Below are 11,896 nucleotides of genomic sequence, written 5' to 3' on the forward strand. Positions count from 1 at the left end.
GAGGTCAAGAAATGAAGCGGGAAAAGAAGGAATAGAAGTAGTGGGATGTTAAGTTCGAGTCCACGCATGTTGGACCAGATGCGGGGATCCCCAAACGGGTAATTCGGGTAGAAGGCCGAGGTACCCTACTCCATCTGAACAGTTGGAGATATAGAGATATAGAGATATCCACCCCAGATGAATATCCTCAGTATATAATGGACTGCCATGTAGGCGGAGATCGCTGGACAGTTAAATCAAGATCATTCGAAAATACCGGTTGCTTTAGCAGAACAAGCACTATAAAGGAAACAGGCCTAATGAAGAAGTGCCGAGGACCATCGGGATCTTCAACACAAGCACCGCTTCCCCAATTTGGAGAATTCCAGGTACCCCAGATCAAACAGATCTGAGGTGGAGTAGTACTTCTAATGTGTAGGGAGCGAGCGCTCGCATCTTGGGGTTGCACTCTACCCTATTTGCTAATTGATGAAGGGTAGGTCCTCCCAAAGGCTGCTAAGCCAGCCGTCTTGTAAGGTCGCACGGAGTACCCTTGTTCCCGATCTGTATCCGATACCCAGGTCAGGATGGAAACATTCTTGGCCTCAAAAGATGAGACCAGTTAGGGCCACATTGGTACGCTTCTTTCATTGAAAGCTATGGGCAAATGAGATGGATGGCGTGCTCTCCTAAGATAAGCATAGTGAATGATCGCCTGATGAGCCCCCCCCCCCCCTCCTCCAAAACCCCGCGCAGCCCTACTTAGCATGAATCTCACCGACAAGGAGTACGTGGCCTGAGTTGCTCATGAGGATAAGATGAGCTCAGGCCCAAGATGGTATTGTTCGGGTTTAGCGGGGTCTTTTCCTTAGTCTCCCGACTTCATAATTAAATGATTAATTAAGATGAACTCCCAGGAAATTACCTCATTACTTTTACCTCCTCCCTCCTTTTCTTACCCCTCATTAAACGCCGTCGAGATCACGAGCCCATAGCACTGCTCCACCATTAGACAAAATGGCTTCGGCGCCTCACGCCTCATTCCAGCAGTTAGAGAAGGTCGGTCGTGGCGCTTACCTTGATGCTAAAATTAATCGCTAACAGGCTACAGTTGGGGGAAGGAACTTATGCGACAGTTTGTCTCGCAGTCGCGCACCACCCATACATGCCAGCACACTGACTGAAGCCACCCAGGTCTTCAAAGGCCGCAACAACCAGACAGGAGAAATGGTCGCGTTAAAAGAGATTCACCTCGACACAGAAGAAGGGACGCCCTCCACGGCCATCCGCGAGATCTCCCTAATGAAAGAGCTCCAGCACGAGAACATCCTCTCCCTCTACGACGTCGTTCACACCGAGAATAAACTTATGCTAGTCTTCGAATACATGGACAAGGATCTCAAGCGATACATGGATACCTACGGCAACCGCGGCCAACTCGACCCGACCCTGATTAAATCCTTCGTGTACCAGCTCCTCCGCGGCGTCGCGCACTGCCACGAGAACCGCATTCTGCATCGCGATCTCAAACCCCAAAACCTACTAATTAACACCAAGGGCCAGTTAAAACTCGCTGATTTCGGCCTAGCCAGGGCCTTCGGCATCCCGGTCAACACCTTCTCCAACGAGGTTGTCACCCTCTGGTATCGCGCCCCGGACGTTCTCCTCGGCAGCCGCAGCTACAACACCAGCATCGACATCTGGTCAATCGGCTGCATTCTAGCCGAGATGTACACCGGGCGGCCTCTGTTCCCGGGAACCACGAATGACGACCAGCTACTGAAGATCTTTCGCGTGATGGGCACGCCATCGGAGATCACGTGGCCCGGAATCTCAAAGTTCCCCGAGTACAAGCCTGACTTCCCGGTGTATGCGACGCAGGATCTGCGGCAGGTTGTTTCGCGCATTGATCCGTTGGGGGTTGATCTGCTGAGGCGCATGTTGCAGTTGCGTCCGGAGATGCGCATTAGCGCGGCGAGCGCGTTGAACCATGTGTGGTTTAATGATATTCCTCGGCCGATACCTTGGAATGCGAAATAGTAATTAGGATAGCTTGCCTTTCATCTGCCTTTTTTTTTTTTTTTTTTTTTTATTTCCGCTTTGGGCTTTTATGTTTATAAGCTTCATTTCGTTGAATAGAACCGGAGAACGACCGTGACGAATGAGATACCTAATTCTGCAATAAAATTAGGATACATAAAAGTACCTAAAATAAACAATTTTCATCTGAGTAAAACACAAATAAATAACCAAACCCAAAACCCAAGTCCTCACATCAACCCCCACCACCCCTCCCAAGCAAGCAACTCGCTAACCAACCACCCTCCCTAAGAAACCGCAAAAACATATCACACACATCTCGAAAAAGGAAATCTAACAAACACTCAACACCAAATCCCTCCCCGCACCCTGAACCCCCACCCTCCCCTCTCCCACCGGCGGCACGCCCCTTGGCCAAATAATATCCACGACATCCCCATCCAAAACCACTCGGTGACCCTTAAACGGGTCCCCAAAGACATCACTCAGATCATACCACACTTGGTCCGCGACAAGATTATACGCAAAGACAGTCTGGGCGGCTGAGGTCGCGAGCCCGTTCTTCTCGGTCGTGAGCTTGATGCCCACGCCGCCGGTTTGAGGGTCGTGGCGGAAGGTCTCGGTGTAGCGGGCGTTTTGGGCAAGCGTGTGTTCGGGGCTGGTGGTTGAGCCGACGGACCAGAGATACACGGGGAAGGAGCAGTTGTTGTGGACGATGGCGTGGCCTGGGACCAGAGCTTGGGTGGTGTTTGTTTGATGGAGGGGCGTGGAGAGGGTTAGGGTTGGGAGGAGGAGGAGGGTTGAGAGGAGGGGTTTTTGGAGGTGCATTTTGGTTTTTGCCTTTTTGGTTTGGGTAGTTATTTGAAAGGGGTGAGATTAGGCTCGTTTGAGGTGGTTTTTGGGGTGTGATTGGGGGGGAGAGATGATTGGGAGTTTTTATATCTGGAATTATATACTATGGCGCCTTTTGGACTTCTCTGCAAGCCGTTGGTTTAATTGTTGTTGGTTTTATCGTAAGACCCGAGAGTACTCTATGTCTTACCATGGCAAAATCTCCCGAAGTTTACCTTCGGGTAGAGGCATGGCTGTAAAGGGGGTCATGGGTTATAAGAGCTCTTCGGTTGGGGCACACACACATACCAATATGAAGTTGCTTCCGTCACGCATTCGACAAGTGATACAGTGTTCGTACATCTATACATGTCCACCTGTGGTGAACAAGGGGTGTGGAATCAGGGCTAGGGTATAACTGCGGCGTACTATATATATGGTAGTGTTACTAGTGTTGACAACGGGCAATGTGATCGTCCCACGTCGCTACATAACATGTGCATCTTTCCCGTAGGGACGGGACCTGGTATCTTGAAGCGGGTGTAACAAGGCTTCGTATCCCTTGGTGCAAAGCTTTCTGCAGGATGATAATGTAGTCCTCACTCGGTTTCACAGGGACAGATTCACTGAGTATTATCGAGACAGACTGAGCTCTTTCGGAGGCAGTCTTACACAGCTGTACAATTTGATTATATTTGGAAGTAGAGTGTGCAAAGTGCGTTCACTTGAAAGCCTGTTGACAACACCCTTTGGATGTATGTATCTATAGACCAGGAGCGCTTCTCGAGCTTGATGCAATGAGGGAAAAAAGGCAAAAAGATTTTGAAGAGGAAAGATAGCACGAAGATAGAATCACATACAGGAGGAAGATCTAATGCTGTAACTGTCCCAGGTCACATTATCTTCCACGAGGGCCCTTTCATCTAGAGCCACAATCCATGTCTTTGATTGAGTATCCCGTACAGCGGATATTATTTACATGTATGATTACGGAGAAGTATATACAAGAATGCAGGAGATCAATACAACACAAAGCCTCACAGCATTTACTAAAAATGCCTGCGAGATAAGCCCCAGTTTGCTCCGAGACCAGGCCTCTCATCACATGTCGTGAGAGATCGAATCAAGGGGGTTTAAGCAACAGGGACGACGATGCTACTAAGCGGGATGTTACCCTTCCGGGCAACTACTTGGAAGTAAGGGCTCCTCAAGTTGTTCACGTTTGCAGCGGTCTCGAAGCCTGTCCGTTTCACAGAGGTGATGAAAGTATGGTCGGTAGATTCAGGAGAACTAGCTGTATAAATGGCCCAATTGTCGTACTCGGTGGCTCCATTCCAGCTCATATGGACAGTAGCAGAATTTGAGATCCGCTCTACAACGACAGCGGGTTTCCAGAATGGCGTAGCCTTCCACTGGCACTTGTAGCCACGGTAGGATGCAACGGCATTGTCATCCCCAAATTGGGCGGTGAGGACTGCATTATTGTTGGCATCAAATTCCTTCACCTTCGAGATGGAACCGTAACCCATAAAGACATGGTTCGTTTGCTCACTCATCAGCTGGTAGCTTCCCTGACTAACACTGTGAATGACATCGTTGCCATCGTTCATGGTGCGCAAAGTAGTAACCTTGCGGTTGACCAGGTCCATCGCGAGGCTTAGACCAGTGGTGGGAGCAACCGTTTCCGTTGGTGTGTTGGCGTTGTTGAACAGGTCTAGGACCATACCCTCATTTGTCTGGTTGTAGACGCGGATGTCATGCTGCCATGAGAAGACGGCACCGTCATCGATTTCAAAGTCACCGACTCCCTTCTCACCCTAACAGGGCCGTTAGTATTTGATGAAATCCCTATTGATGGAGCGAGGACCTACACTCAGCCGCCACATGATCGTGCCATTAGTGTGGACGTAGTAGCCGGACCAGTAGTGACGCAGGGAGATGATGTAGCCGTCATCAACAAGCTCAACCGAATTGATGTGATAGGCGTCCCACGGTTTTTCCTGGGTGCCATAGTCATCGGCCAGGCCCTGCTTGGACTGTTCCAGGGGAATATCTTGAATATGTTCCAGCGCACTCCAGGAGTACACGATTTCATTGGTCGCAATGTCAATCTCGAAGAACATGCCATCCAGCAAGTAATCATCGATTTTGCCGCCAATTGACGTCAGATCAAACTGAGTAACGTTGTAAGCGGTTACCAGCAGAGTGTTACGCTTCGTTACATGGCTCTCATGAAGATCAATGTACGAGTCCCTGGTCACACCATCGGGGCAGATGAAGTTGCCCGGAAGGGTGACAGTGTAGATCTCTGCGTACGTGTTGTCAAGAATATGGACAGTGCCATAGCCAAAGCCGAGCTCCATCATGTTGCCGGCCCAGAAAGTGATAACATCTTGGTTGAACACATTCTGTACTTTGAAGTTGGCTGACACCTCGGTCGGGCCTTGGTACACAAGGTTGCCGTCGTCGTCGTAAATGAGGGCCGCAGTGCCATTCGGCTGATTGCCACGAGGTCCGACGAAGATATAGCCCGGGTCAGTAGGTCCGGTTTTGGTCACCTCAAGTTTAGGAGGCGTGAATGGGGCCGTCTGTAGGGTGATAAACGGCCAGTTATCTTCGGCAAGCGCCCCTACAGACAGCAATAGAATGCTAGAGGCGGCGAGAAATCCACGGACCATATTGCGTGATTGCGGAGACCAAGTTCACGATTATAGTACAACGCTAAGCAAAACAAGCATGTATATAGTAAGGGAGGGTTTATACAAATTAATTGGGAGCGTTCAAGGAGCGACTAGCGTCACCTTCATGTCAATTGAAGTGACAGCAATTGTAACGAGAGTACTAAAGCGTGGCCGACAGAGACCCAAGGAAAATGAGGAGGGACAAAAGAGAGAGGAAAAGAAGCAAGGAGCGGACTATTTTACAGCATCGGCAAAAAAAGATAGTACCAGAATGAGGGAAAAGTAGGGGCAAAAGCGGGAACTACGGGAAGTGTTGATCGCGGTCGTCCGCCGGGAATTGCCAAGTCATACTCATCGCAGAGACGCGCAATAAGATGGGGAAGGATGCCGCTCTAACCTATTCTCTCATTGCCCCACCAGGCCGTTCCCCTGACCCAAAAGCCTATGAGCTGCGAATTCGAGACTGAAACCATGGGTGCAGAAGGGGATGCCGAAGCCACTCACGGGGGGGGGGGCTCGTGCAGGACACTCTCTGTGCCATCCATGGATCAACATTATTAACTGCCGTGTACTCCGGATGCTAGAATTTCCGTCTCTCTCTATCTCCTGTTGTTTCTTTTCTTTTCTTTTTTCTTAAACCCCTGGCTGTATCATATCATATATCCAGAGAAGAGAAGGTGGAACTCCAGAAGTGCGGGCCGCCCGACCACATGGCACAGCAAGGGTGTGAACAAAAATTTAAATGGATTATTTATATTATTTATTCTCTTGCTTGCCTCAGGCGGAAATCTCCACCAATAAGGCCATCAAATCCGCCACTGAATGGATGATCACTGTCCCGGAGTTTCATTACGTTTACTACAATTGTGTACACTTGCTTATAGTGCGTCCCACTCTGTTGCAGAGAACACCTGATCGGCTCGAATAGTGTAGATGGCAGCCCACCAATTGAATTATTGCACTCTGTACAGAATAGTACCCTCTCTCATAGGGGATCAACGGATATCAGTACGTTGCTATATACGGCTAACGCTAGGACCTAACAATACAATAAACACAGTACAGGGCCCTATATCTCAACCAATGGGTAGGCGAATCACTCGTCATGAGTTTATCCTTTGTCATTTCCAGGTGGGGAAAATATTATCTCGGCCTATGGAATGCATTGAAAGAACAAGGATCCAGGGGACAAGCTGTTGAACAAGGATGCACTCCACCTGATAAGCTTCGTCTAACTAGTTCTAATTTCCGCTCAATTAATCCTTTAATTCTTCCACGTGCCTTGCATCGCCAACAGATGGTAGAATCCGCTGAAGTCATATCGGCCACAGTGACCATTACATGCTCGATTCCCTTCTTACCCCGGGAAGGTCCCCTAACTTATAGGTAGTTTCATCCTGTGATCATGTCGGTTTCCTTGGGTAGTCTGATTTTAAAACCCCTACTCTATGCCGCCGCATGTAGATCAGCTGTGAAATGAATCCCGAGTAACCTCCGCATGCCACTAGAAAGCAACTGATATTAATGTATGAACCAGTGGTAGTCACACGTGCTTATCATCAGTAGTCAAGTTTCAGAAAAATTATCGTGGACTGCGATTGCTTATCATGATAATACTCACATACGGAGGGCCGTCGGAGATCGACTCCTATAATGGGAGTCGTTTGGCTCCTTGTGTGTCGATCAGAAAGCCTTCGATACTACCATATAAACAGCTCCATATAGTATGGTAATGAATCGAGATTCCTTGCTCAACAACGATGTGTTGAAAGATAGCTTTCCTGGCCATCAACATATTTTCAACCGTCTACAGTAGTCCTTCGTTTAGGCGTCATATATGCTCCGATCAGTGGCTTTAGTTAGGGTGTTAGTTTTAACTGCAGCAAGTTTGTTTAGTACTTTCGACGATGCATCGAGAATCAGAGAAACTCGATCATAGTTCGCATATACCAATCACGTTCTTAGGTTAGTAAAAGTCTTAGAAAGCTGTTCTTCCTTCCCATCTCGTCTAATCATCTAAAACACAGCTTCAGAGCCTCTGTTCACCAACCGCTATCAGCATAGGCGAATATCTCGGATGCTCTCCTTCATCCAATCCATCGATGACTAGTGTAAGCTTGTCTCCAGACCCCTTCCAAAATGATATCCCAAACAGGGTAGACATAGGTGTGAAAGGCAAATATTATCGATTCAGAGCATGATAGTCCATAAGTGCCTGGCGCTCATAGCAAGGAAATGTCCAAAAAGCCCTAGCTGAGTATCAGCACACAGACCAGTCAAGAGCGAAATATTCCTTACCTAAAAGTTTTCACCGAGCGCAACTGGCTTAAGCTTTCCCTCAGATACGGGGACGCTTTTGTCATTCCAGATAAAGTTCCTCGTCTCCGGCAATATTCTATCCTAGTTCATCCGTTTGACATCTCCCGACTGAGGCTGGATACTTCCCTCAATTTCATTTTTCAGAATCAGTACCTGCTTAGAACCAACAGCGGGCTCACATCTATTCTTACAGGATTTTATATGCATTACAGAGACCTTAAGGCACCTCCTGAATGCTTATCGTGTGTCGCGCATTTTTATCTTCTTAAAACCGGAGTACCTAAATTATGGATGATTCACAGTGCAACTATCGATTTTTATCTGACCTGGACAATATGTCAGGCCCGCCCACAGTTAGAACAGAGGGTAGAAGCAGCAAAAGCATTGGAGTGCTTTTAACAAAGGTGGCTATAATATGGAGACCTGAAAGGTATCCCTTTTGATTGGGCATGAAGTAGGAACTTTGCGATATGAATAGGTTACTAGATTATTAGATAACCAGGTGAAGGAGTTCTTAGAAGACTCAAGCAGTCACATATATAACCTCTTTTCGATGTTGGCCTCAGAAATCATTTGGAAATTACATTACTAGATATCAATACTTTCTATCGGTCAAAGGTCGGTCTTGCTCAGCTATCGTCCGCGACATTCAAGGGTCTGAAGTATGTCTGGCATAGCGGTTCAGCCTAATTGATAAAAAAAATGCCAGACACCAGACAGCTGATTTAAGAATTATGGAGAGGTCTGAAAATGTACGCCATACTCTGGTACGAGATTTTCTCTCGTATACGTATAGTATTTGCATGCAATATCAAGGCATGACATCGTTGCCGTTCGCCAAAACATAGAAATGGAAAGGAATACTCACTACGCTGTAAACGAGGCTCAGCGAAACCTCGTACTTTCCACTCAGCTCGAATCGCCCGTCGACTGCCTGCGAGTAGTTTTGTACTTTCTCTTCTTGAGTTCCCGTTAAAAGATAAATTACCAGGTGTTCTGCATTACCTTGATAACTTAGAGTAGGGCGATATCAGATTTTGCAGATGACACAGCGATTGGATTCTTACATATGACCGTTCGGAGTGACACAAAAGCGAAGCCATACATAAAACCAAAACTAACTGAAAGCGCTTGCAAATCGAGGAAGAAAAAGCATCTTTTCATATCAGCTTCGATTATCTGGCGAAGTAGCCGTGTTGAAGACGCTCTAAAGTTGCTAAAACCGTCTCGGAAAGTTCACTGTCCCAAAAGTATTCGGGAAATTCAAATTACCCTAAACCTAACCATGTATATTTTCTAGTATGCGGCATTTTTTTGGGGCAGCGTTCCCAGATGGGCCGGTGAGTGTAAGTGGACAACCCATTTCAGGTCCGCATTGAGGGCAGTTCCCTTCGTGGAGTTTGTAGTGGCTATAGAGGGCCCTGGTTTACTTGGCTCCCCGAGGTCAGACCTCTGCACTTGCACCTATTCTGCTAATCCAAGGCTGACTGCAGTTCCAGGGGCGTATTGCAAGCCAAGCTTATCCAAATCACTGGGCCGTGTTGCTTCCTTCCACCATACGATATACTTCTAAAAGTTGGACCGCTCCATCCATAGTCAACCTTTCTATAATCCTTTCTTGCAAACCCTTCCATATTTTGCAGAATTTGAAATGCTCGATGTATGTGTGAAGGTACCCTTGTTTAAGCTGGATCGCGTAGGGAGGAGGTTGTGTAGAGCGCTTGTATAGTATGATAGGTGATGTCCCATATCCCAAGGAAATACCAAAGTCTACAGTTCTGCAGGTATCATAGAGTACAGGGATCGTTGAGGTTGAAAAGACTTCCTCACAACCGAAGAGAGATAATCATGCATTGCAATGTACCAACGTTAGTACGGCCGATATCTAGACTTACTGGAAAAAGAGACACACCAGGGCCTAGAGTCAGCTTCTTGCATCTCCGTCTGATACGATGTAGACCCGCACATCGAGTCCTACTAACCGTCACAAACCCAGCTATTTATACAATGAATGAAAACGTTAGCGTGGATTTGGCTCATACAGCCTCTTACTCGGCTAAACCTCCACGAAACGGTGGTATGGGATTTTCCATACCTAGATTTGCTCGGGATCTACCCCTGCAGAGGATGAGATTCCTCTGTATCGTGCAATGCAGTCGGTTCATCGTCTGAAGTTACATTACGGTAGAAAAGCGGACGACGCCGGTCAGGGTGCTATTGATGTCACTGAGGCAGAAGCCACTTGGAGGACGGCCCCGAGTACCCTTGTGATTAACACTCTAGATAAGTTAATCGCCCTCGTCCTTGGATTTGAAATTTATCGGGAGGAGATGTGAGCACTTACATCGCGTCCTGAATAACACCGAACTGACACAAATTCTTGAAGATGCCGCCCCGATAAAGTCTTTGGCTCTTGTAAGCCAACGATACTGTATACACAGCCCGGCCAAAGCCATAATATCTATTGCTGGAGCTGCGGCATGGCTCGAGAAGCATTTAAGAGAGAATGGCTATGCACCTGACGAAAGCAATCTTGTACTTGGCACCTTTCCGCCCGAATTTGTCAGGGAGGTCCAGGGTGAGTTTGGTGAGTTACTTTTCTTGTCGGAAGGATCTGGCTTTGAGCAATGCCCCGCCGAGGTCTTTTCAAAAGACAGCGAAGGTGCGCTGGCAATCAAACCAGCAGGCTCGATGTTACCATTCCCATCATTCCGAAAGCGGGCCAAATGAGTACGCATCAGTACTTTCAGAAGAATGGCTTTGAGGCATTCAAGCCACGGAGTTAGAGGGTCTTAGGGGTTGGTCCTGTAAAAATCACGCAAGCAGCAATCTTCGCGTCGTTCAGGCCAGATTTTGATAACACTCAAACAAAGCATACAAGACTCTCGCACCTCAAAGCGAGGGTCACCATTCACTCCCGAGAAGGAGACTACTTGCCAAATGAGGTGAGTCTCAACAGTTTCCTTGGGGAGTACGGCCCGTATTTAACATCTATGCTGTGATCTTGACATATGATAACCTTTCCAGAAATTATTCAGGAGTATTCCTGCAGGAATCCGTTAGACCTAGTGCATATAGCGAGCCAAGTATCCAATACGCATTATGAAACTCCAGAGCTGGGACTTATCTACCAACGAGTTTGTGCGTGTCGGAACTTGGACACTATGGGATTATGCAGGGGCTACAGATACAGATTTACCTCCAGTGAGAGATGTATGTTGGCGCGTTCGTTGATCATTTAAGATCTAAACTTGAGTTCGTATAGCTATATGATATTTCAATCCGTCCCGCGGAGGGTTTGTTCTTCAATATCAAGATAGATTACAGGGAGAAGCATTGCTGAACTACACTCCTGGGGGTGGCGCCAGTAACCTGGGCACAAGTGTTTCAAAAGTGTCAGTAGAAGGAGACATAATGAATTAGATTGTAATTAGACAGCCTTAGGTATTTGACATTCATCCCAGATTTATAAGGGCTCTCAGGTTGAACTTAATCTGCCTCGTACGGATCGCGGCCTAACTAATACCGGACCTACTGTATGGTCAATCTCGATAATAACAGATATCGTAAGATTTATCACATATCTAAAGAGGTTAGTTATATCTTGCAACATACATCAGATTTGAACAAGATATATATACCAAGAATCAAAAGGCAGATGTTACGCAGTGCTAAATAGTCACTGTTTGTCAAACCTCATGATCTGTCTCGCAACCGTACCGTCGGTCTTAATGGGCTTGGGTCTAGAAAGGTTCTCGCGGAACTGTGCTTGGTAGAGCGCCAAGTAGGTCAGTACTACCATGTAGCTTTCAAACCTGTAGGAGGTTCGTCACAAGGTTGAACAGTTAATACTCAAAACTAGGCAAAAGGCAGAACCCGAGTAGCAATTGTGGTATCAATGTTTGGTAGATGGGAAATAGTAGATAGGTATACAATATGAGTCTGTGGAAGGATTTTTGGCTCATAGTTTATATACAGTGGAGTCACGGGCTGACATTATATAGTTATAGATTCCTCACAACTACCAAATAATGGAATGGTGGAAG

General features: G+C 47.2%; 4 protein-coding genes across 4 annotated transcripts; 2 read left to right on the top strand and 2 right to left on the bottom strand.

The window, feature by feature from the left end:
- Positions 1-715: 715 nt before the first annotated feature.
- Positions 716-2,054, top strand: BDW43DRAFT_271197 (Cdk5/Pho85 family cyclin-dependent kinase). Its single transcript, XM_032041395.1, has 3 exons — positions 716-1,038; positions 1,091-1,114; positions 1,174-2,054. Exons 1-3 carry the CDS (start codon positions 997-999, stop codon positions 2,017-2,019), a joined length of 912 nt encoding a protein of 303 aa, XP_031902012.1. The 5' UTR covers positions 716-996; the 3' UTR covers positions 2,020-2,054.
- A 298-nt stretch (positions 2,055-2,352) lies between these two features.
- On the bottom strand, positions 2,353-2,847 carry BDW43DRAFT_309549 (Bys1 family protein; the record flags this gene model as incomplete). Its single annotated transcript, XM_032046724.1, has 1 exon — positions 2,353-2,847. One exon carries the CDS (start codon positions 2,845-2,847, stop codon positions 2,353-2,355), a length of 495 nt encoding a protein of 164 aa, XP_031902013.1.
- An 867-nt stretch (positions 2,848-3,714) lies between these two features.
- On the bottom strand, positions 3,715-6,229 carry BDW43DRAFT_271201 (arylsulfotransferase family protein). Its single transcript, XM_032041396.1, has 2 exons — positions 4,722-6,229; positions 3,715-4,667 (listed from the first exon to the last, which is right to left on the bottom strand). Exons 1-2 carry the CDS (start codon positions 5,526-5,528, stop codon positions 3,984-3,986), a joined length of 1,491 nt encoding a protein of 496 aa, XP_031902014.1. The 5' UTR covers positions 5,529-6,229; the 3' UTR covers positions 3,715-3,983.
- Positions 6,230-10,000: 3,771 nt separating this feature from the next.
- Positions 10,001-10,580, top strand: BDW43DRAFT_309551 (uncharacterized protein; the record flags this gene model as incomplete). Its single annotated transcript, XM_032046725.1, has 2 exons — positions 10,001-10,182; positions 10,292-10,580. The coding sequence occupies 2 exons, from the start codon at positions 10,001-10,003 to the stop codon at positions 10,578-10,580; spliced, it is 471 nt and encodes a 156-aa protein (XP_031902015.1).
- Positions 10,581-11,896: the final 1,316 nt, after the last annotated feature.

This window comes from Aspergillus alliaceus (assembly GCF_009176365.1).
Source record: "Aspergillus alliaceus strain CBS 536.65 unplaced genomic scaffold BDW43scaffold_13, whole genome shotgun sequence".
Classification (NCBI taxonomy): domain Eukaryota; kingdom Fungi; phylum Ascomycota; class Eurotiomycetes; order Eurotiales; family Aspergillaceae; genus Aspergillus; species Aspergillus alliaceus.